A 25,950-nucleotide genomic window follows, 5' to 3' on the forward strand; every position below is an offset into this window, starting at 1 on the left:
TGAGCTCCTGTTGTTATTCACAGATGATACATTTTTTTCAGCAGTATTTCTTTCTAAAGTAAATCCATTAGTTATGAAATAAACTCAATTTGTATTTCTGTCCTTCAAAAATTATTTTTCTTGTTCCAATAATAAAGTAATACAACTTATTTGAAATCTTAAGAGAGCAAAATGTGTGTCTTGAAGGTTAAAATGGAATGTTGTAATTAAACTAATCTGTTACTAGTTGTACCTCACTGTAACACCAGTATAAGTACAGTCAGGCAAACATCTCAGATCATTAGCAACAATTAGTCTATGCTATCTCTCTATGATGTTTGGTTTATATTAGGAGCAGTGATGCAGAAAGAGATTAATACAGCTGTTAACAACAATGCCTGGAGATTATTTTACCTAGTGGCACTACTTGTAAAGGGCCCTTTATCTGTAGGCTTGGCTTTCTGTAATTTACTACTCACTGAATCAGCTGAAGTGAAGGTGGGACATTGGTGCAAAACGTAAATGGTATGGCTCAAACATGACTTCCACGTAGTTCTTCCTCCCTTGTAGCAGGAAGACTAATAGATGCTGCAACCTCTAAGAAAAAAAAAAAGCATATTGTTTTAAGGCTTATCAGTCTAACATGGGATCACAAAACTAAAATTCAATAGTAAAATACTTTTATAGTATAGCTGTAGTATGGCATTGAAAGTGACTTCAATACTTTTGTGTATTGCTATACCATAATACATTTGGTTTTTAACAGATATTTAAATCTTCAAATTTTGTACTTTTGCAGATTATTAAAATAACCTTGCAGTTAATCTTACGGTATTCATACTCATCCTAAGCCATGTGGCAGGACTTTATAAACCAGTTTTATAAAAAACAGGAATGAATGAAGAGGCAATTTAAAAGCTGAATGTGACAATGAGACTAAGAGCAGAGCCTCTGACACGCAATTATTTAGAAATCCACTAGAGGAGACATTTGTTTTCTTTACTCCCGGGCGTGTGGCGGCTGCCCGGTGCTCGCAGAGCAAGGCAGGCCGCAGCCGCGGGCTCACACCGGGCTGGCGGGCGGCCCAGTCCCCCCGCCCACCGCCCGCCCAGCTGGGGCCGCCCGTCCCCCTTCTCCCCGCCGCCACCGCTTCAGGGCTACCCGACCCGCCGGGCCGCCCCAGCGCTCGCGGGGCGCACGGAGCACTGCCTGACCGAGTCGGGGCGCGCCCCCAGCCCCAGGGAGGCGGCCGGGGCGGCGGCTGGGAAGGGGGCGACGAGGGACGCGGGGAGGAGCCGGGGGCTGCGAGGGGCGTCAGGGCGGTCCCCGCCTCGCCGGCCCCGCCGCGGCGCCAGGCGGCGCAGGTCCCGCCGCGGCCCGGCAGGGGGCGCTGCAGGCGGAGGCCGCGCACTCTCCGGCGCGGCGCTGCAGAGCCGGCGCGGCCTGCGGCGGGAGCGGAGCCGGCAGGCCGCGGCGGGGCGGGACGGGACGGGACGGGAGGGGAGGGGGCACGGCGCGGCGCGACCATGGAGATCGGCACCGAGATCAGCCGCAAGATCCGGGTGAGAGAGAAGCAGCCGGGTCGCTCCCTCTCCACCCGCGGCAGGGGCCTGACCCCGCCTGTGGGGGGGCAGGCCCGGCCGATGGCTGAGGCGCCGGGCTCCCTCCGGCCTCCCCTCAGACGCGGAGGTGGCGGGGCCGCTGCGGGCCCTACAACAGCCGAGACCCCTTCCTCCGGCGGAATGAACCCCCACCCGGGCCGGGGTTACCGGGAGCTCCTGGCGGCGGGCGGCCTTCGGCCCCAGGGCTCCCCGGAGAGGGGCGCGAGCAGGAGAGTCGTTTTGGGAAGCGTTGCTTCGGTCCCGCCGTACCCCGGAGCTGCCATCTCTCCCCCGCAGCTGGAGTTCTCGCCCTGGAGCGGCCCGCGGGGACACAGGCCCGTCACCGGGGGCTGCCCGGGAGAGGGAGCAGCTGTGACCGGGCGTTCGGGTGTGAGACCCCGGTACTGTCAGGTCTTGTCAGCTGCTCTCACTCAGCAATCATGGCTTGAAAATCCTGGCGGGTTTTTTTTCTTGCTGAGCCGAGAACGGCCTTTTATCAAACCATCCGGGATTCGTTTTCTTTGTATTTTATGAGCCCGGATGGTCTCAGCTTAAAAAAGGACGGCTGGGACTCGCAGGTTCTCTGGTAGCACCAGGAACTGGTATGTAGGAAAAATGGTAGAGAGTGTGAGATTCCTGGCAGGTTTTGCTATTCTGCCATCAGTCCCTCACTGTTCAACGTTTATATCATGAGCGGTGGAGAACAGGAAAAATAACATGTTAAAACAACATATTCAAACAGTTAATGAGAAAAACTTTGCTAAGCCTCCCACCGTTTTGCAGTTAAAAGTACTTTGTTGCTCTATTCTTTAAATGCTATTTCATTGTTTTTTAGGGTGCTATAAAAGGAAAGTTGCAGGAGCTGGGGGCTTATGTTGGTAAGTTTTATCCTGTGTTTGGCAATTTTCTTTAGATTCGTTGTTGTTAGATAGGAAACAACCAGCTAGTTAATGGAACTGCATATTTACTTATTCTTACTTGTGTTACTGCATACAGAAGCCCTAAACATGAGTGAATTATCTGAAGTGTTGGACTAGTATGAAAGAAAAATACGTATAGTCCAAGCCTAAGAGAAGGCAGTACATGGACATTGATGTGTGAAGAACTAAGAGGAAATAACTAAGAAGGCTAACAGTCTCTCCCCTTTCAAGGAGAGATGGTGGCAAGGGATTTGAAAGAAAAACAAACAATAGGTGTCTGTGAATATTTAAGGAAGTTTCTTTGTAGCACAAGGAGAAACGTTATACAAAGCAAGATCCTCACAAATATAGCAGCGGTTAGCTGTGACCAGTCTGAGGTGGAGTCAGTCTTTCTTAGGTATCTTTTCAACAGCCTGTTGAATTTAAGGTGAGACATTTGTCACAAATAGGGGAAAGGATATTACTGTACGACAGAGATAGGCTGACTGTTTTAGGAGGTGGAAAGGCCATGTCAGAAACATTATGTAGGACAAATCTGCAAAGTGTAAGAGCTTGACTGTTAAGGGAAAAACTAAGAGCTATGTTAATCTAGTCTTCATGAAACATATGTAACTGAATCTTAGAGGCAGGGTGAGATTTTATTTTGGATTGTGAGGAGAGAGAGATGAGCAGTGTGAATGTTGTGGGGGTTTTGCTTCTTTTTTTCCCGAATCCAGTATTAAATGGATATTGCACTTAAGAGCAGCTGTTTTTTACAGCAGTAGAAGTTGGTAACTTAACACAGTATTATTCTGTTGGAAGCAGAATACCTCAGTCCTGCAACTGCCTTGTTGTCTGTGATGATGCTTGGATCCCGGGTAAAGGAAAGGAGTTGAGAGCATAGTTTAGAGATACCATGAATTGCAGGACCAAGTTCAAAGTTTGTAGTTTGATCTTGAATTCATCTTATTTCCTATTTAAAGGAGACCATTGTATTTATGGAATCAAAATGTATTGACTCTGTTGAAGGGAGTTACCTGTGAGGTGACATTCTGAACTCAGCAGATGCCAAGGAATTGTGTTTAGAATTTTTTCATTGTAAGGTCGTCTTTTTTCACCGTCTCAAAAGTTGTCTTTTTCGGTAACTTGGTTTTGTTTTTTTAGCTATCATTCTAGGTTTCAGCTTCTCAGTCCTTGATTCTTTGTCTGCCTTTTCCTGCATTTCTGAAAAAAAGCTTTCTTATCTCTAATACCAAGGGGATGGTAGAATACTAGTATTCTTTGATTCCAACTATGGGTGATTATTCTTTCTTTGGTTTTCTTTTCTTTCTGTTTCCTGTATTGAGAATGCAGTTCCCAAGATCAGCATACAATGTCTGCTCTTTCTTCTTGGTCTACTGCTGATCTTCTTTAAATAACTCTGTATTCTTTATTGCCAAATCTGACTTCCCTTGGCCTCTTTTTTGTTTTTAAACAACTGTTTCCAAATTTCTGTCATTTTTCAGGTTTCTTTTCTTGACTAGAGTATGTTGGGCAACTTTTCAAGTAATGTTTTTCAAAAACACACTATTTATTCTTTTAGGTAACTGGTAAAAATAGGTTCTCCCTCATTCTAGGCTCTGTGAGCAAGAACCATGCTTTTGTTTCTTTCTGTAACTGCTAGTTCTTTTCTTTTAAAAGGTCTTTTACAACAAGACATGTTGAAACTTACTTGTTGTGTAGCACTTACAAAGGAAAAATTCATATCTGTAAAGTAAAATATTCATCAACTATCAAAGTTTTCAAAAGACTGGAGTCTTGCATACAGTTTAAGTTGACATAAGCCAACACGGTCACTGAGAGAAGCAGTTGTTTTCTTTCCTTTTTCTATCGTACTGTTACAGGTAATTGTGCTAACTTATGTTTTGATCTATACTAAAAGTCTCTTCGTTACTTTATCATATGTTGAACCACCTGAAGAGCTGATCAGGTTTAAAAGTAGCTTGACCGAAAAAGGAAAGTTTATTCTAAGTTCCTAGGTCTGGGTATCCACCTATCTTGTGCAACTTTTAGTTTACATAATAAAATAAAAAAAACCCTACCAAAAAAAGTTAGGGTTTAGGCTAGAAACATGTTATGTTGGAACACTTGAATAGTGATAGCAAAATGCAGGTGCAATGTATGAATGTTATTTCTGTAGTCTGGGGTACAGATCAATTATTTACAGGGTACATAGACAAAAGGCAATTCCTTTGATTTGTATTTTGATTTCTAGTTAAGATTTTTCATTTTTTAGGTCTTTTTAATGTTGTGTACAGACTTAACTTGATGAAATGAGAACAGATGAGTTAGTGCCTTGGTTCAAATGCCCAATTTGAGGTGGATTTCCCAATTATCTTCACTTACTATTGTTATGTTCATGTCATGGAGTGGTATTGGAAAACATGAGGTGTTTGATTAAACTAAATGGAAATATGTGCTCAAGAAGCATACCTAATGCCCTTGAGCAACAAATGTGCCATTCAGTCCTTCAGAGTAGATCAGAGCTAGGCCAAGGTAAAAAGCCAAATACCACATTCCCCAAACCCTTAATGTATTAAATTCTGAGCACCTTCCTGTCTATTCTGATGACTAGGTGTACCCTGTATGAACAGTCCAGCAAGGGAATGGATTTTTTTTATAGATGGAGAATCTGGAACTTAATACAATTTTGATTTGTTTAATGCACAGATCAGAAAGGGATATATATTTGTTTGATCTCTGTATCTAAAGGAAATTTGACAAGGATAAGGTACTGTATTTGTCAATATTTGAAGTGATGAAAATTGTAGACAGTTGTTAGTGTTCAAGTAAAAGGATATAGGCAACAGAGTGCCTTTCTTCTATCTTGTCCTTTATGTGTTTTATTTACTCACTTTTAAAATACTTTGATCTTATCTTCAGTTTATGCTTTTGTGAAGCTAATGATCTTTTATTTCTCACTCATAGCTGAAACTTGTATTGAACTTCAGAGAAAACGGAAGTCTTGTTAATTTGCTTACCTAATCTGCTTGTGGAGTCTTTATAGTAAAACTGGAAAAAAAAAAATCTGGTTACATGTTTAAAGAAGTTCACTATGTCTTTTATGATTTATTATACTTTAAAACAATATTTCTCTTTCTATTAGATGAAGAGCTCCCTGATTATATTATGGTTATGGTGGCCAATAAGAAGAGTCAGGAGCAGATGACAGAAGACCTTTCCCTTTTCCTTGGAAACAATACTGTCAGGTTTACTGTCTGGTATGTTTGTAAGCTACTTATCACACTTCTTACCAGTAATCAGCACTGCTTTCTATAAGTGAAACCTGAGAATTTAAGAAGTTACTTACTTTCCCCGTTGTGTAATTTACATTAATCAAAACTTTTCCTTTGCAGGTCTAATAAGTAAATTAGTCTATCAACTGTTAGGTTGTTGCAGTGATAATTAAGTGGGAAAGCACTGGAAGGTTTATATTCTTTCTTTGCTGTAAGTCCAGTCAAATTTTTGAATGAAGTGTGAAATACTCGGGTAAGTGAGGGCCATATGTTGACTTAAAAAAGACTATTCCTGCAAAGCCCACTGTGAGCATGAGAGTACTTAGATGTAAAATAGTTCTTCAAAGACAAACTTCTTTGCTTTTATGCTAATTTTATGCTTCAGATTGCTGTTGTGCATGGGAATTACTATATCGGGACAGATGAGTAGTGAATCTAATTTTGTATGCTGTCTTTGAAAAGGCTTAGCACCAAATGTTTATGTATTCCCACCTCTCAGGCTGTTTATTTATTACCACCACCCAGCTCTACAAAATAAAAGTAGAACCTCAGAATTATTGTGAGCAGGACAAATTAGCAACATATCTTTTCTGAACTCCTGCCAGCATGGGTTACGCTATGCTGCATGACAGCCTTAGCCATGGTATTTCTCATGCATTTTCTAATACTGAATTTGGCTTACAGTATAAACCTTTAACTCCGTGTTTCACAGTATACAAGCAGGTATTTCACTCTAGAGATTTTTCTTGCTTTCTGAGTTGTGTGTTTTTTCAAGTTAATCTTATTTCTGAGTCTCTAACCGAATATAGTTTTAAGGAACGTTTTTGGTTTGTATAGATTAGAGAAATACTACATTTTTTCTGCTTTTTCAGTTTGTTTCGTTTGAAATTTTCATATTGAATGGTTACATTAACTTCCAGTATTTCTTCTATGTGATTAGTCAAGTTCCCCTTTATTTGATTAAGAGCTTTTATGCTATTAAATAGCAGAGAGAAACATTTTAGAAGTTGGGTATGTTATGAAATCATAAACATTGACAAAAAGTGTAAGTTAGTTCTAGCTGTTACAATTCACTGTATTAACTATTTAAACTTTCCATGTAACAGTGTTACTTGATATAATTTGAGTTTGCTTTCAATTTTTAAATTTTTTCCTGGCATTTGTCAAAAATATAAGAAAGGAGTGCAATTAAGCATGCACCCCTTTTTTTAAAAGTACACTGGCATTTCTGTTCTTTGTTCCCTCTTGTGGCCTGCCTAGGCAAAACTTTTGGGTTTCACTGTATCAGTAAGTCATGTAGTTGTCTTTCTCACTGTGGTTTTGGAAATCAGTTAGACACATTAGTGAGGTTTACAAGTTGATGAGGGTAACTCCAATATTAGGGTTTTGACTGAATCCTGATATACAATAAGAACTAACACAGTAATATGTAGCAGAAAACACTTTTATGGCTTTGTAAATGAAACTAAAACTTTATTCAAAAAAATAATAAAGATGTAGAGAAAGCAAATTTCAGCAGGGAAGAGAAACTAAGATTATTTTTTAATATATATATATCTAGAACTGAGTGTCAGCTATACGTAGATATTATACCTCCTGCTGATTTTGACAGCTGCTTAAATTCCAAGTGTAATGAGTCTTCTAATCTCAATTCAGTATCCACATTTGCTTATAAATACAAATTCAATGTCAGAGTGCTGTATTGGGTAACAAAGAAGGTATTGGTTGAAAGAATGATGAAAAAGAAACCGAGATGAAACCTATGCAATTAGCTGTAAGCAGACTGGTGGAAAAAAGTTAAATATCATTGTAGTTGGAAGTTTTATATGCTTTTATTGCTTCTAAAGGCAACCTAGAATGTTTACATTCTTAAACATTGAGTCTCTGGCGGAATACAATACTCAACGAGGTCTGCCTCCCTTGATTTGTCCTGTAGCTGGTAATTTGGGGTCATCTGGCAAAAGTTTCACAGCAATTCTGTGGCAGACCTGACAGTCCTGCTGGCTGGCCAACACTTCTTACTCTGAAGCAAGTGTCAGGTCACAGTTATCTGGAGGTCAGTGTGAAAACTGATATGCATCAGCAGAGCTCAGTTGACAAAACTGAAGAGTGTTTTAATGAAAAATCACAAACAGGTGAATATAAGCCTTTGTTTAGGCACATGCAATCTTACTTTTTCCAGTTTTCAATGTTCTTGTTCCTTAACTCCTTTCTAATACTCATTCAAAGTTATGGCGATGCCCATGGTCAGGTTTGAATTCTGAGTAGGATATGCATTTAAGTTGGGATTTCTTTTTAATTTTTTTTTTCTTCTCACTGTAATGTGTATTTATTTTTAAACAGCTTTATTATTTTATAGCCTTTTGATTTTCTGTATTGCTTCAGCTTGGTGCCTTTTTCACAGGCAAACGTCAAATTTGGCACCTTGCTGAAATGTTTTTGCTCACTGATGTGTTTCAAAGAATATTGTTGGTACATACAAAGCATGCTGGAAGAATCCTGAGTATGTTAAGTGCTGTGAACTCTATATTGTTTAGGTTTCTATTTAGAATTATGTTTAACTGCTGTGTAATTAATTTCATTAATTTCATATATGAAGTAAAATTATCAGCTATACTCTTGGCTTCTACCTTAGGTTTTTTGAGTCACTCGTTTTGAAGATACTTAACTCACACTGTTGATTGCAATGAAAGAGTGGAAAGTACTGGCTTTAATTATGTAAACCAAGTAAATGCCAAAAGCAGATGATGTGATGAATACCCTACCTGCATGTATGAAGACTCACTGGAGGCAAGATACTTAAAGCCTCCCTTTTGAGGTTAAACATGTTAGTTAACGGAAAGTGAAGTCTTAGATGAATGAGGTGCTTGTTATGGGGGGGGGGAGGGGAAATACAGCTGGTTTCTGAAAGATGATTGTTGTGAATGTAAGCTAAAATTCTTTTGTTTCTCCTTTTTCTTTCTTGCTTCCTTCTGTGTCCCCCATGTATTTCAGGCTCCATGGTGTTTTGGATAAGCTGCGGTCTGTGACTACTGGTAAGCAAGAAAATTAATTTTGAGTGAAAGTAGGTTTATCTTTTCTGCATAGTGTTGCATGTCTAATGAGTTTCAAAACAGATCTTGGCTGACCATTTTGTTAATTTTGAATTTATATGGTCTTTTGGGTCCTGACTCTTTAGAAAATTGTTTTATGTTTTGAGATAAAGAATTTATTTCTGAGTCCAGAATTTATTTCTTGGTGTTTATCGCTGATGTTTTCAGCCAAAAGAGCTTTCAGCTTGTTGTGTTTTCAGATCTGTGCAATGTTTTGTTTGCAGTTTCTTAGCTACATTTACTGCAAAATTTGTATTGCTGTGCTTTGATGTAAAAATGAAAGGTACCTGTCTCCACAGAACCAACTAGTGTAAAATCTTCAGAATCTAGTATCTTTGAGAGCAACCTTCCTTCCAGCAAAAGCAGTTCATGTGTGAGCGATGAGAGGAGGCGTGAGGATATCTTGCCACCTCTTGCAGTTTCCAGCACTCGGACTGAAAAAAATGACTCAAGAGTTTCAACTAGCTCACAGGAGCAAAGGAACACTGCTTCACGGTAAAGCTTCTGCTTACTTACTAACGTTTAGACAGTAGTTGTGTGAAGAGCATTCTGAAGAGCACAGCTACTTGGAAAGATCAAAGTAGTTTTGAAAAGTAAAGTGTTGCTACAATTTGTTGCATAAAAAACATTAAATCAGGAATTTAGTTCCATTTCTTTAAGGAGCATATGGGCTTAGATTAATTAACCAAACTAAAGATAGCAATCAGTGTGTTAGATGTGTATAAACAATAATACCTTAATGATTCACCCCTTCTGGCTTTATTTAAAAGACAGTTCTCATTTTCCAGAGCTTTCTTTGGAGATGAGTTAATAGTTGGCAATTTCTTATTTTATCAGGCAGTCTTGTGAAGATGGTTCTGCACCCCGCTTAACATCTACAGTCAAGCCTTTGAGGGAATTGTCACCTTCTGAAGCTGTAATTGACATTAAACCTGAACCAGATGATCTAATTGATGAAGACCTCAACTTTGTGCAGGAGAATCCTTTGTCACGGAAGAAACCTATTGTAACTGTAACTTACGGTTCTTCTCGTCCTTCTGCTGAAATCTACCGACCACCAGCTAGCAGGAGTGCAGATGGCAATACACATGTGCACAGATTGTCACAACAGGGCAGCTTACAGGGGAGCTGGCAGTTAGACGCACAAAGCTGCAGGTCTTTGGAAACAGGCCAGCCGTGCAATCCAGAAGCATTTGGCAGCTTAGCAGAAAGTTACAGACCCACCTCCAAACTTAGTGCTGATAAAGTAGGCAGCGAGGTTAGTATGATCTAAACTACTGTGATATTTTTCACTTGCTAGGAACCTAAATTACTATGTATACTTCCAGTAAAATCTTCACCTCAGAGAAATCAAAGGACTTCTGTCACTGCCACCAGTAGATTTGGGTTTTCATTCTTTGAGTCCACTGATAAACTATGCGGTCTCTTTTTAACATCAGACAGGTTGCTGCAGCTCAGAGTTAATTAGCTCATACATCTTCATGCCATATTGAGTTAGACTAATGGGTTAGCACACTATGATGCATGTGATGAATCGGAAATAATAATTTTCATCTCTAGATCACTGGAACAGCATGATCTTCTGTAAGTGCTATGTAAATCTCCAGCTTTACACAGTTCTGTAAATCAGTATTTTTGGGATGCTGTTTATTCACACATATGCTAGATATACGTTAGTCTCGAAAGCCTGGATATGTTGCTTATTAGGTTTATATTATTATACTATTTGGAACCATTGCGTTTAAGAACTGTTTGGGTGAGTGTCGTACAAGGAGAAAGGTGATTACTGCCCTACGTACTTTGGAGGCCAGACTAAGCCAGGCAGGGTGATAGTCCTGGCTGATAGTTTTAAGACTACACATATGAACCAGTTAAGAGCCCTTTGTGAGAAGAATGAAGATTGTTACAGCTGCTAATGTCATAACAAAGCAGGAATTTTACATACCTTGTATTCCAAGTGCATCTGTGTTTGTTACTGCTTATATAGCTCTTTGCTACTACTTAGTTCTGTACAAACGACAACGAATTTCATTCGGAAAACTAGAATGCTTTACGAATACATGTGCTGGTATCTTTGTTTTTTAGGATGGGAAAGTGAGAATGAGAATATTCTGATTTGTTTAGGGCTGTACATAAATCATTGGTGAGTGACAGTCACCTCTCTCCTTGGAAATGTTAGAAAAAGGTCTTGTGATTTTCTTCTATTATTATTTCATGAATAATGTCCAGAAGAGGGCTGTTGGAGGAGCGTTTCTTAGAACTGTGGACCTGTGCTGTATTCTACCTTCTTTTAGACAAGTTCTTGTGCTTTCCGAAGTTTTACCTTTAAAAAGGTCATTTCTTTAGGTATTGGGTTTTTTACTGTACGAATTTGCTGTATTGGTGTAGTCCAGGTCCATCCCTTAGGATGTTTCTATCTCCTTGGAGGATATAGGATCATTTAAAGGGTACTGCATACAAACCTGGCATCCAGATGCCTCATGGTGCTCCTGTGTAGTTCTGTGGTGAGTGATGATTCCTATAGGAAGTACTGATGTGTGCTTTCTCCTATGCTTTCATGCAGCCTAGCATTTAAATTTGTTACTACCCCGTGCACTGTGGTGGTGATAAGTGGCTGTGTTGGAACAGGGATCTTACCCTGCCTAAACTGGATCATCCTGGCTCTGCTTAGCTATTAGCGTCCTTTGGAATATGTCAGCTTGCTAGAAATTAATCCTTATGCTAATGTAAAATTAGAGCTGATACAGAGGAGAAAGTCATTCATACTGATATCACTTTTCTCTATCAGACTTTCAACAGGTGCATCTTGAAGGATAGTATGAATTTCTTAGGAAAATCCTGCTTTTTCTGTAGATGTTGGATAAATTGTGCTTTAGACTTTCTTCTTCTCCTTTTCTAAATGTTAATTACAGTTACATTTTTAATGAGATGTTTCAGTGTAAATGTCTGATTTTCATGCTCTCTAGTGCTGTCACTTGTTTCTGCTGACAGTACAGTGGTCCTAGACTTATTCAACTTGGGTGGAAGTTCTTCATCTTCTGGCTATACATAGAATTACAATATTTTCTTTGCTGGCTTATTAATACACATTTTATGCTTAATTATTTTGGTTGCTCTGTTGTAGGAAGAAAGCTCCAGGAAGAGACGGTTGCCTGTTGTAAGCTCAGTAGTCAAAGTGAAAAAGTTCTTTAACGATGGGGAAGACGAGGAGGAGGACGACGACTATGGATCACGAACAGGAAGCATCTCCAGCAGCGTGTCTGTACCTGCGAAGCCAGAAAGAAGGTACTTAAGATCTCAGTGATTCTGTGTGGTTTCAAGAATGAATCTAATGAACAAAAACTTTGGAAGTTGGGGAGAACTGTTCCCAGTTTTGAAAATTGACAGAGAAAAGTCAGGAAGCTGTTTTTATATTTTTTGGTACTATCTCAGAACTCTGGGTGAGATGTCTGTTTATAACACCCTTTTTCCTCTGATTTTTCAACCTGTTCTTATTATTGTGCATAAGCTGCAATGGAATGTGAAATTTTACACTATTGGGGAGAAGTTTAGTGGCAAAAGAACATTAATGTTGGCATGCCTCAGACCAGGTATTTAATGTGGTAAAATAATTTTCCAAGCGTTTTAATAGCTTTGTTCTTATTTCACAAATAGTTTTCAAACCAATTATCACTTTTTTTTAAGGTGATTTTAACTTTTGAAAGGACTTGAGAGGTTTTTCCTTTTTTCTGCTCCCTAATTCTGTCTGAATGTCAGGTGTCAGTCAAAGTACATCAGTGGTTTGTATCTGATTTTCAACAGTAAGAGAAAGAACATTTAAACTAGGGAGGAGATGGTTCTACTGATCTACAATGTAGCTTGTATAAGATTTGTTTTAAGCTAATACACTTTATTGAATTTATCTTCAGCACTGCGGCACATTTATCTGATTTAAACTTCCTTATTGTTGATGTTCAAAGACAAACAGAAAGCTTTTTTTTTTTTACAGCTAATATGTTTTTGATAGTCAGTTTCCAGCTGGGTCTTACTCCCTGGGGCAGCTGCATAATTACTAGTGACAACACAAATGTAGTAACAGGCATGTGAGGGGCAGAGGTGGGAGGAAATAAATGGCAGAGTTTGTGCCTTTCAGATGCAGCATGGTTTTACAGGAGCTTAAGCTGAGAGGCAAAATCACACCTCTGGACTTCTGTTTTTGAGAGCGTTTTGTGGCTCCCCATCCACTCAGAGAATAGATTAACAAGCTGAAAACAAATATGGATAAAGTGATTTTTAGGTGGTGATTTGTATCGGTATTACACATAACTGTGTTAAGCTGCTGAAATATCTGTGTTTACCATGGATACAGTTGCTGTTGCAATTCATGTACAATTAATTAATTTTTTTATCTCCCTTAGACCTTCATTGCCACCTTCAAAACAGGCCAATAAGAATTTAATACTGAAAGCAATCTCTGAAGCACAAGAATCGGTTACAAAAACAACTAATTATTCCACTGGTAATTAGCATTATTTTTTTTTTGTGCTAAGGTGTATATTTCCAAGCCCTGTTTTACCAATCCAAGCTAAAGATAGTGCTTAGGAGTAAAGCAGAATGTTAAATAGTGCATGTCAGTGATACATGTAAGGGATTTTCCATGTCCCTAGAACATTCCATTAATCTTCAGTGATGAATTGTGAAAGCATAAAAAAGGGAGGAAAGAGTTATTTAAAATATATTAATGAAGATACTAAGTCTGTAATGTGTATAGATACAAAATGGAAGTGCCAGAAGTATTCTGAAGTTGATACTTGCCAAGGGGAAAGTGTTCAGAATTAGGCAGGTTGTTTGATCTTTTTTCCCTTCTGTACTCTCCTCCTCCCTTCTGAGAGGGGAGGAGAAAAAAGCCAAACAGCAAAAAATCAAAATGCACTGGATATAGGTAATAGAAGTGCAAAATAACAAGCAACATACTGACTGATATGTCACTGTATATTGTCTTCAAACAGTGAGGCTGCAATTTTAATTCAGTGGTTTTAGTTATTGAGTAGAAGTTGGTACAGCAGCTGAGCAGTTGCCTGTGTGTAGGCATTTAGTTCTCCTAGCTAGGAGAGACTTCTGCTGAAGAAGGGCAAATCCAGCTGTTATCTTGTGTGCTTTTGTTTCATTGGCTATTAATAAACCTAGCGTTGTCAGCAGGAAGCATTGCACATTGCCAGGGAAGAAGCATTCACTAAACTACCTAAACCATGACTTTTATGCCATCTGGAGCAAGACCGAAAGCTGCTCAAAATCTCTTGCCTGCTCTTTCTCTCAAAACCTGCAAACTTAACTGTAAGAAACATGTATCTTCCTTCTGCATTAAGCATATTTACAAAATGGTTATTGAGAACTTCCCTGTTTTCTTGTCGATACTTGTATTTTCAATGTTGCACGGGTGCTGATAAGTAGATCTAAAGGCATGAGATGTGTATGGAGTTTTCTGTGTTCAAAGGCTCTTGAGTTGGAGGAGGTATCCGCGCATGTTAGAAGTGGGATATAGACTGAGCTGATTTTAAAACAATTGTATGGATGACTAATAAAGATTGTGGCCAAGCTTAGAACTGATAGCTAAGAACAGTGCTAGTAAACTGTTGAATTGGTTGACTACTTACAAAATATATTTCATACAGTAAAAGAACTTCTGAAAGAAAATTATGCTGCTTCATGAATAGCAAATAACATAACTGCCTCCCAAGCACTAAGAGCTTGTCTTCATTCTAGATGGTAAGCAGAATGAGCAGTTTGTTAAGAAAAGAGGTGGGAGCACTGATGCCTCTAAGTTCTGATGCCAGTTATCCAGCAAGGAGTGTTTATGGTGGAAAAAGCAGCAACACAGGGAACAGTACTGTGAGGTGATGCAGGAAGCTCTTTCCTGTGTACGCAGCAATATGGCAGGAAATAGAACATAGCCAGAAAATGTTAAAATTGATTAAAACTATTGGTTTTTAATAGTGGTGAGCTTGTAGTTTGGCTTACCAACATGAGAATATTTCAGTGGAGAGACCAAAAAGAACCACTTTGTAGTTTAATACAGAGGCGATTAATGAATTTTATCTGAAGTGTCATGCAGATTCTTCCACTTCAGAGGTAATATTTCATGTAATTTTTTAAGTATTTTGAATGGAATATGGAAATAAGCTAATTTGAAATACAAATGTAGAACAAAATGGTAGGATCATAAATGATGAATCCAGTACTGAGTGGTACCTTTTAGTTGTATGTGTCAGAAGTTGAATGCTGATGTGATACTCAGCCAAGGGAAGAATATGCTTAGCTTTTCACAACCAGTTCTGACGGTCTTAGCAGAAGCCGAGTGAAGAAGCCAACCTGTCATCCTGCTACTCCCAAATTCCGTGCTACGACCACCTGAAAGGAGGTTGTAGCGAGGTGGGTGTTGGTCTCTTTCCCCAAGTAACAATCACTTGGATGAGAGGAAAGTTGCACCAGGGGAGGTTTATATTGGATATTAGGAAAAAATTCTTCACTGAGAAAGGACTGTCAAGCATTGGAACAGGCTGCCCAGGGAGATGGAGTCACCATCCCTGGAGGTATTTAGAAAGAGGTGCAGATGTGGCACTTATGGACATGGTTTAGTGGTGAACTTGGCAATGCTGGGTTAGTGGTTGGACTTGATGATCTTGAGGGTCTTTTCCAACCCAAACGATTCTATGATTCTGCTGTCATCGAGTTTTATATTCTATTTGCAAGCACCTTAGCATAGGGTAGCTGACACTGTATGAAAAGTATGCATTGATAATCATTGATTGTTTATATGAAAGCTGGAAGGAAAAGTGATTTCAATACCATAAGAAAGTACCAAATTAATTATGTGTAGAAGTGGACGAATGAATACTTTGCTGATGTCACTCTAATCCTTGTCATTCAGTTTTGTCTTACAAGTAGATGTTCTGAGGTGCCACTCATACAGTGCTCTATGCACATGCATGAATGTGTTTTCACACTAACAGTTTTACAAGTAGCTAAAGGTGATTTTTGTGAAGAGAGGTGCTTGGGATTTTTTTTTTGTGTGTGTAGGAATTAGAGTTTTTAGCACCGTATATAAGATAATACTGTTATATGATTGGGTTGTATGTAAATGATTTACCATTGTCTCTTTATTTAAAGTTCCACAGAAACAGACTGTTCCAGTTGCACCAAGAACTCGAATTAGCCCAGAAGAATCTCAGTTAGAAGTAATCCATGTGCAAAACAGACTACCTGCTCCGAGTTCTCAGCTTCAAGTAGAAGAGCCAAAGGAGCAGACAGTTGAAGGAATTCAAGGTCATCTGATCATGTTCTTTAAAAATTTATACCAGTGAATGTCATTTTACAGCAGGCTGAGCAGAGAAAAGAAATGCTTTTAATTTTTTAGTCAGCATCAGAAGTTGCGTGTGGAAATGCCTGAAAACCAAAAAGCTTTCTAAAGCATGGCTGTAAGATAGGTACGTGTGTGTGTATATACACACACACAGAGATCACCTCAGAGGAATTAATCAGTAAGCAAAGGGTGGTATAGCATTCTGGCGTATCACTGAAGAATAATTTTGCATAAGAAAATGTATCCATTTATATTGGGATAACTTCTTTTTTCCCCATCCTTTGCATTTGTTTCCTTAATATCATGTAGCAGTAATTTTGTCATGAAACTTATGTGAGAGTTAAGATACTCTTCATTTGAAATAATTCTGCAGCCTATGAAGCATTAAAAGATTCTTTCCAACGTATTGTTACCACACAAACAGTTCTAATGTTTTATTTTTTTGTGTAAATATTGAAATATTATATTTGCTGTTACGGGACAGCTGATACCAGGATAAGCGTGTGAACAGTAAGCTTTGTTTTTACTTCTGTTTCGAAAAAAACCCACCTCTTGAAGGAAAACAGGGTAACATTTAAAGGCAATCAGTATATCTTTTCAGCAAGATTTTGTTACAAATAAAGAAGTGTGTGTGTCTGTGTTAGTTACAAGGAATCATAGAAATAAGACTGTGGAAAATGACTTCTGTAAAACAAAGTTTGTTCGCTATTGCTGTGTTTAGATATTTAGATTGTTGAGTGAAATCTAGTTTGAGTAAGACCTTTGTTACATCAGCTCATAGTCATTGTTAAGGAATGCTAAATATTCACTACTAGAAAAAAAAATCTATTTTTTCAGTCTCTTATTTCTCACATGGATGTATTTGGAATCTTTCTGCCGACATAATAGTTGAAATTGTATCTGTAAAGTATGTAAGAAGCAGCTTAAATCTGTGAATTAATGTACAGAAAATGTTTATGCTAAATATTTTCGCTTGCCATTGAAATGGAAATGGCAGCTCGCTTAGGAAACCTACAGGAAGCAAAATAATTTTTTTCAAACTGTAAGTCAAATATAGAACAGTGCTACTCTGATTTGTTCCACCTCTTTTAAGAAGACTATAAAGTAGTTCCTTGTTAGCTGCTTTCCTGTGTGCATGTTCTCTGAATAGTCAACACCTCTACAAATGAGGAGAAATTTGGCCTTTAGAAGTTGCCATACCTGCAGATCTAGTTTGTCCTGAGCAATGATTATGGGAAAGACTAGTCTTTCAGTATTTAGATTTTGAAATGCTGGAGAAAACTTGTTACTGTTTCTGAGACGATGAGAAAGGGGTTCATAACAATGAGAATGCGTTCTTTTTGTTAGAAGTGTGGAAGTTTGTTGTGTGGGGTTTTTTTTTTTTTTTAATCAAAGGAATTAGAAGAGTATGCTTCATGTCTTTAATCTATAGTTTAATTTTGACATACAGTAAAATATGCTTCTAATTACTGGGGGTTTTTATAGGAGCTGAACAAAGGGAGCTCTCTTCTCGGCTCCAGATTGATCCTGTGATTGAAGATACTTTGCAAGTGACTCAAGGTTAAGTCTTGTGATCTTTTATTCCTAAGTAAAAATTGCTGGTTTTCAAATTGAACACTACTGGTCAGTGAATATTAAAATGTAACTTCCTTTTCAATTAATTATACTGATTTCTAGAATTTTTTAGTTTCTACATCTCTAAGTAATGAAAGTGTTACATCAGTAGGTGTTCAAAGCCCAAGAGATACTGGGGAGGTGTGTGGACCTCCTTCAGTGCTGTTTCAGCACAGCCATTCCAGTAACAAAGTTTCCTGGTCTGGCCTAATATGGCCTATGGCTCTTGTCGATTCATTTCTGTGGAATAAGCATGGAAGTAAAAATGTTTTCTGGAAGCTACTAGTAAGAAATTAAAACAAAATTCGCTTGTCAACAATGTAAATTGATATTAAAAAATATGCTGTAAGTTAAGAATAAAAATGTGCTGTAAGTAAGATGCAACTACAACCTTATGTTCCTCTTTTCTATGTAATTTTTCTCTCAATTCAGATTACTATGATGCAGAGTCTATGGTCCACACAGATACCAGGTCATTTATCCTGAAGAAGCCCAAGTTATCAGAGGAAATAGTGCCGCAGAATCAGCAATTGGGAAGGAGGGCTACAGAGGCAATACGGGTACTCTCAGGACGTCTAATACAGACACGGTAAAAAATTACTACTTTTAGGACTGTTATTAGTCAGATTGCTGTTTGTGGCTTAGATAAAATCACTGTTTGTCAAGCATGAGAACTCCATAGTGTGTTTCCAAATATTTAGAATCACATGCTATTCAGGAAATCCCTCAGGTGAAGTGGGTGGGACAGCGGAACAGTGGAGAAAACATATGTGTGCCCTGTTTTTATACTCCCTCCTCTATCCACATTGACTACTGTCAGATACAGGATATTAGGCTAGAATGATCTTTGGATCAGGCTGAACATCAAAGTTCTTAATGTCAGTATTTCAGTTCTCTCTTCCTAGTGCTAAAAGCTTTTACACCCAGTGTTTCATAATGAGCTGTTCAGTATTTTTGAGGAGACACCTGGTTTTGTGTGATAAAAGGTTCATGATTCCAAGAATGGCATTTACCCTCACTTTTTTTTGTCTCAAAACTGTAAAATCCTCAAAAGACTAATCACTTTCTTTTATTTAACTATGTCTGTAAATGAGCTTTTGGATCTATCTGTTGAGCAGAATGCAACAAACTGAAATGTACCTGCCAGATTCTCTGCTGTATGCCATTGAAGGCTGTATTTCTTACTGGTGCTTCAGGGAGACTAGAAGGCAAACTGCTAATTAGAGTACATTATTAGTAGTATTAAAAGTGGGTTGGTTACTGCATGACTCTCCATGGATTAGCTTGTACTACTTTTAGTTACTAGTGCAGCTCACTTCTACTCAAACCTCTCAAGTCAGAAAATCTATTTTTACTACATTTCTTTGTTTGATAGAGACCAGCTGGCACAGCCAGAGAAACCTGCTAGTCCCAAGTTCATCGTGACGCTGGATGGCGTGCCCAGTCCACCAGGATACCTTTCTGATCAAGAAGAGGAAGATATGTTTATAACTGAAGGATTAAAGCCAGTTACCCAAAATATGTGTGCTGGAAAAGGATTAAAAGGCCTTAGAGCACAGCAGATGCAAATTGTAACCCGGCAACTGGAAAGCTGTGATGGTAATTATGCTTACCAACAGGATCTAGCATTAATGTCATTCTTAAGAAATCAAAGTGATGGTGTTTATTATTCAAATTAGAGCATTTTTTAGGCAAATGAAATATGGTAGTTCAGTGGGGTCATATCTTTGGAAGCCTTTATCTTGGTAAACTAGAGCAATATGGCACATAGGTAATTCTCCACACATCTCAATATTGGTAAAATTTGGGGTTTTTCTTTTGAAAATGTAATTTGTCTTCATTGCCAGAAATCTGCACTTTTGGTTGACCTGTTATCATTTGTCCCCATGCTGATGGACAGGAGATTTTATGATGAATGTTTTGCCATGCATTAAACTTTAAAAAATACGTGAGGTGGTATTAATGTTTCTGCCTAGATTTGTGATATCAAAAGAAGCCTGTTTAGTATAAGGTGTTGATAGGATCAAGTTGCTAGAATCTCTGAAAGTAGAACTTAAACAGTGTGTTATTTTACTTGAAGATTTGTGTATTCAGGATACCTTTTGAATAACATGGGAAATTGCTTGCTGAAGCATATGTTTGAATTGTTTAGAGTGCTGACGCAGTGATGAAAAATTTAGAGGATATTATTTTGTCATAGACCAAGCATAGGTCATGCTTGGATTCTTTTGTTTTGGTTCTCTTATGAAAATAAATTTATTTTCCATAGTAGCAATGCATCCAGATTTTCTGAACTAAATAAAGAATAGTATTTGATGCTATACAGAGAACTCTTAAATTTCATGGATCCAGCTGTAATGCAATTATGAGAGAATCACGGGGGAAAAGCAAAAGATCTTTTAAGTCCACATCCTTTCAGTTCCACTGGCTGCAGAAGTACTGCACGTATCAGGCAGTATTAAAGAAGAAAGGAATGTTATATATGCATTGGCAGAGTTTTAGTAGTACAGTGAAATACGTATTAGAGTACTACCCTTGCAAATCTGTGCTTTTACTAGTATAGTCTCTTTCATACTCCCGACTAAAGCTATTTGGTACAGGAGAGTGTTGCTGATAAAGTTATATCTCTGTTAAGGTTTCTTACTTGATTAGCTACATTAGCCAGAAGTTCACACAGAATCTGGTCAGTGTGGAAGTGATTTGTACAAGCAGTGTGGTTTTGCACTAGCATAGCATTATTTGGCTTTGGTGCATTGCAAGGAGAAGGCATAAATGAGGCTGAGGATGGAATGAAGCTGGAGCAAGTGTGTCACTAATAAGATCAGAGAGGTAAGTCTAGCAGTCCTGGAAAGCTTTGAAAAGCCAAAGGTTTAGGCAGGTCTGGGAAGATAAGACGACAGTGAAGGTATGTGCTTAATTGCCTGAATTTGCAGAATGAGGTTTTACAAATAATGTTAAATAGAAAGTCAAAGTCCCGGATTCCCATAAGAGTAGTGAAGGTATTGAATGTTTCAGCTTGGAATTTCTTGAAATACATTTTGGATTGGAGTCTGGGTTCAGGTGGTATCTGTCCAAGCAAATTACATGAAAGTGGTTCTTTTTCAGTGTGTCCCCATACTAATAAATCATATCTGATTAGTGTAAAAGTTGATTTTTTTACTTTATCTCTTGAAATAATTTTCTAGAGGCAGAAATATCTCAGAGAAAGGAAGCATAGCTATTATTAACACATGGCTCAGCGGAACAGTCATAAGAGGTTCAGTTGAAGAATCTTTGTCTTGTCTGATCAAGATCTGGTCTGTTTGACTTTCACACCTGAATTTGGATTTGTGAAGAAAATTAATTTTTTTTTGCTTGTAAACAGTGCAAGTTTGATCTTTTATCACCAAAAGGCTGCTGTCGGTCCAATATTACAATTTCTTTCACTTCATAGTTTTGGAAATTTTCTTCAGATATAATTGTCCATAAATTTTTATTGTTATGACTTTTTTGATTAATAGAGGCTTATCAAGAATGGGGTTAAAAGGAGAGAGAGAATAGGAAATATTGTGAATTTCAATTATGCTACATTGTGTACACCAAATTGCATATAGAATCATAAAGGTCCCAGCTTGTTTTTTTCCGTTTTTTCTTTCCTTCCTAGTGGATATGGAAGAGTTAAATGTGCTGCAAAACCAAGAGAAGGTGCTTGAGCGCTGCAAGTACTGGCCTGCCTGTAAAAATGGAGATGAATGTGTGTACCATCACCCCACACTACCTTGCAAGTGAGTAGTGCAAAACTCATGCACTTGACATGTTACTTTTATTTTTCTTTCAGTGCTACAGATTTCCCTTCTGCGTTAGTAAATATTTCAAGGCAGCATAAGTCTGTTAGGGTAGGGATCACAGCTAGATTCTCACACTGTCATTTCTTGTGTTTTCCTCCCATCTACCATGTGTCAGAATACAGTGATGTTTTTAATAAGTAGAGTCACAGCTGTGCTCATGCAGAAGAAAGCTTAGTTTAGCATACAGGCTGGTGCTTTTGTGTTGCTTAGAGATGTGAGAATCCGTGTCGTCTTAAAACAAGAGGCACTCTCCTGCTAGCTGTCAGAATACTTTTGAACATGTTAGGGTATCATTACATGGTAATGTGGTGATTTTTTTTTTTTTTTTTTTTTAATTTGAAACCAAAGGCTAACTCTTGAATGTGTGCTGTCCTTTGCCTTCTCTTCCACAAGCAGCAACAGTCTAGAAAAATCATTTCTGTTTTGAGATAAATGTTACCAGATTGGGTAGCTTCATTTACTCAGACATTTGAATTTTCTTCTAAAATCTGACGTAACTACCTTCAAAATAACGCTTTCTCTTCAGTAAACAAAGCATATTACTTAGTCAGTTCTGTGTCCCTCTGTGCAAAGGTCTGAATTCACCATCCCTTTGCTGCTCTGCACTGCACACTAAGAATAAATAATGCGCCTTAGCTTGCAACAAGTAGGTTGCTACCAAACGCCACTGAGTGTGAAGTGGTTCAGTTATTTCCTGCATGTAAAGAGTGTCCGCAGGGGAGGTGAACACGGACCTGTGTGCGTGCAGCTAGTACACTACACCCGCATGCTCTGCTTTGGAAGTAACTAACACACGTGCGCAAGCCCTGTTGTAGTTCTGGCTTTCTGTGATATTCTGGCTTTCGTGCACAAGAGCTGCTTGGGGATTTTGCTCCAAGTATGGGCTTATGACTTAATTTCTTTTCCCTCAGAGTTTTTCCTAACTGCAAATTTGCTGATAAATGCTTGTTCATCCATCCAAACTGTAAATACGATGCAAAGTGCACTAAGCCAGACTGTCCTTACACTCATGCCAGTCGACGAACCCCCCATCCACCTCCTAAACCAGGTGAGCACCTCTTGTTTTTCTGAGCTTTAAATGAAAGTGCTGAAGGGAAAACAGTGTATTTGGAAGAAGAAACTGACAATGGTGAAAAAATAATTTTTGCTTGATATGACTTAATTTTCTTTCAACTCTTAATACCGGATGAAGAATAATAATCCAGTGTGCCTGCGAAAACAAAAAACTCAGTGTTGTCAGACAAATCCCTGAACGTTTTTCTGCAAGAGTCCATACAAAATCTAGGCAAGGCCACAGTGGTGACTTGCACAGGCAGTCCTTTCTTCTGGAGGGATTAGCCAGCACTGCAATTTTGCTCAGATTTGTTTCATGTTATACATTTGTTTCACCTGTTATACCAAGAGCTTGTGACACAAATTGAAAACAGAGGTTTCTGTATGAATGTTGTTTTTTTTTTTCTTTAATGACACCGTAGGAGTTATCTTTATGTAATGATGAGATGGCTTTTGGGGTGAGGTTACCCAGCAAAGGCAATAGCTCTGGATTACAGGTTGGTATTCCTGAGCCTTTCACCAGTGCCAAGGTGGAGGGCCTTTACTCCACTAGGGTCATGATCTTTAGGAAGAGGTTTAGCACTTAGTCATAGCATGGTGCAGTTTTGTTACTTTGCCAGCAGGCCGACTACAATGTGCTTATCCATCTCCTGTATCATTTCCAGCAGCTCCTCTGTATTCCTGGAAAGTGCACTGCCCGTGCCTTTCGGTCTGATTAGCTTCAATGCTAACAGGCTTGCTGCTGCCTGAATTTAACATTTGAATGTCTCTGCCTACCAGAATCTCAGCTTAATTTGTTGGAATTGTTGCAATGACCATGGTACTTTCCTGAAATGGTGAAGAACCGAGACTAATGATTACCTGATAGTCTTGTTCTACCCCAGGATGAGATCCACATAGTGCCTGGTGATACGCATTCCATAGTTTTTGCAGAATTTTGGTGTATTATAAAATGTAATTTCTTGCAGAAGGATTGATATATTTGTGTGAAACTATGTTAAAAAAGCAGTTTATTCTGATCCAGACTCACTTCCTGTTTTTTTCTACTCTTAGCACCACTACCCACACTGTCTGTAACTTCCAGTAGTCCGCTGTGCAAGTTTTTTCCAGCTTGTAAGAAAATGGAATGTCCATTTTACCACCCAAAAGTAAGAATTTTCTCCTATCTTTTCCCTTCCTTTCCAGAAAGATACTTGAAGTACCTTACTTTGGGTCAGGAAATGTCACTAGCATTTCACACTTTGCTTTTACTTTTCACATTTTAACTCAGAAACAGACTATGCAAAAGCAGTGACTTAAAGAATTTGGAAAATTATATTGTTAAATAATTTTTCTACCAGATGCTTCTGGGAAGTTTTAAACAGGCAGCTGGCCATAGTACTTGTCAGGAATCTGCCCATCCAGGATGCTGGGGGTGGAGGAGGAGGAGGAGGACATCTTGTAGCCTCTATGGAAGGAATAAATTTCAGACTCTTGACTCTTCATTCGGATGTGTTGCAGTATACAAGAACTTTAAAGATTGATCAGTTATCCTGGAGTATATTCATGTAATTTATGTAGTACAAGAGTTTATAACTTGGGTACTTCTATTCCATAGAATTGTGTCCCTGCCTATTCTTACACTAGTAAGTTCAGTGCTTTTTCAACCCATAACAACCCTGAAATGCCCTGGGGCCCCAGGACTCTGTTCCCAGCTGTTATTAGCCAGATACTCCGGCTTTTCCTCTGTCTTGCAGATAATGCGGTGTCACGCTCCTGACTTGTACACACAGATCAATTGAAACTAAACTCTGTTAACGTTTAAAAGCCAAGGAGCTTCCAGCTGTCCATGCAGTGGCAGTTTTGGAGCATCTAACCCTTAAAAACTTTTGGAAAAGGCTTTCCTTCTGTTATTGGGTTGCACTGATGGCACCAGTCTGTGTAGCTGTTCTCAGCCATCAGCCAGGTATGTCAAATAGATACAGACTGACATGTAACACACAGGAGCCAGCGAGGTCAGGAGTTCAGGCAGCCAGTTCCGAGTAGCCTCTTCTGAAATCTTTCATTTTTAGCATTGTAGATTTAACACCCAGTGTACAAGACCAGACTGCACTTTTTACCACCCAACTATTGCTGTACCTCCACGCCATGCCTTGAAATGGACTCGGACTCAAACCAGGTGAGGTGCTAGTTTTCAAATTTTATTTTTCTTGATTAGGTTTAGAGTGTATGTTATGACTTATGTCACAAATGTAATTTTACTCACAGGAGTAATCACAGGAGTAATGTGTGTGTGATGAATAATAAAGATTATATGAAGAAAGATACCTGTTATAGGCATCTTCCTTTTAAAGAGAACTCTGTACTGTTTGGTTTTAGTAGTATAAACATTAGCTAATGTGATGCAACACTGAAAAATAACTGTCCTGCAGCTAGAGTATGGCAGTCACTGGAATCCCGACAGGGACATGTTGTGTTTACTGAGTTTTATTTGAACAAAGCTGAATATCCAACATCAGCTCTTTACTCTTGTTTTGTCTTATGTCCAAGCTGTCTTTTTCACAAACATTCAGAGGCTTCTCAGAGCGTTTCTGGCAGAACAGCTCCATCCTGTTGTCTATCCATGATTTCATAAACTGGCAGCAAACTTCCCAAAGCTGCACTCATTGTCTGTATTAAAGATACATGAGCCTTCCACTCCAGCTAATCTTGTCTGCAAAGGTCTTAATTGTTACGGGGCAGGACACAGATCAGTTCTCAAATCATCTTTACAGAGTGGTAGAATTGTTACTTACATGAATTGGGTTTTTTTCCCCCCTCAGTGAATGATACCACTTGGGACTGAACTTCGCCTCCTTTGGTCAGTAGTGGAAAGGAAGATTAACCACCAGGGGCACAGGATGTTAGAAAAATTCATGCATTTTGAACTTTTAATATACATTGTTTTCATAAAATGAAGTTGATTGCATACTTGAAATGTCTCTAATTTTCCAAGTTTGTAAGTTTGAGCAATTTTACATTTTTTTTACACTGTAAGAAGAAAATGTCTGTGTAAGGAAAGTTTTACTTTAAATTCCATTAAAGACTTTCAAAGCACATTTTGTGTTCTGTTTGGGTTATGTTTCTTGCTTAAGATTAGGTATGTTGAAGAAGTGAGTGAGTGTAGCATCAGAAGGTCTGAGAAAGCTTAGTCCTGTATTTGGGTCATACTAGAAGTATTTTTTGTTCAGCATATGTTTGGTACAGCGCATACAGCTGAACCCATGTCCTGGCGAAGGGTGACTGAACTCTT

General features: G+C 38.7%; 1 protein-coding gene across 3 annotated transcripts; it reads left to right on the top strand.

Annotated features, from left to right (window-relative positions):
- The first annotated feature begins 1,454 nt into the window (after positions 1 to 1,454).
- Positions 1,455 to 25,756, top strand: ZC3H14 (zinc finger CCCH-type containing 14). Of its 3 annotated transcripts, none has more exons than XM_074824893.1 (17): positions 1,455 to 1,991; positions 2,416 to 2,458; positions 5,625 to 5,739; positions 8,749 to 8,789; positions 9,146 to 9,341; positions 9,684 to 10,104; positions 11,971 to 12,131; positions 13,244 to 13,344; positions 15,993 to 16,148; positions 17,671 to 17,745; positions 18,232 to 18,388; positions 19,175 to 19,398; positions 21,443 to 21,563; positions 22,538 to 22,674; positions 23,733 to 23,827; positions 24,731 to 24,837; positions 25,481 to 25,756. In XM_074824893.1, the coding sequence occupies exons 1-17, from the start codon at positions 1,506 to 1,508 to the stop codon at positions 25,485 to 25,487; spliced, it is 2,643 nt and encodes an 880-aa protein (XP_074680994.1). In that variant the 5' UTR covers positions 1,455 to 1,505; the 3' UTR covers positions 25,488 to 25,756. The 3 variants fall into 3 exon arrangements, with proteins under 3 accessions (XP_074680994.1, XP_074680995.1, XP_074680997.1); XM_074824894.1 differs by having other exon boundaries at positions 1,457 to 1,541; XM_074824896.1 differs by having other exon boundaries at positions 1,631 to 1,981.
- The last annotated feature ends 194 nt before the right edge of the window (positions 25,757 to 25,950 follow it).

The sequence above is a fragment of the Strix aluco genome, chromosome 4 (genome assembly GCF_031877795.1).
Source record: "Strix aluco isolate bStrAlu1 chromosome 4, bStrAlu1.hap1, whole genome shotgun sequence".
NCBI classification, from domain to species: Eukaryota; Metazoa; Chordata; class Aves; order Strigiformes; family Strigidae; genus Strix; species Strix aluco.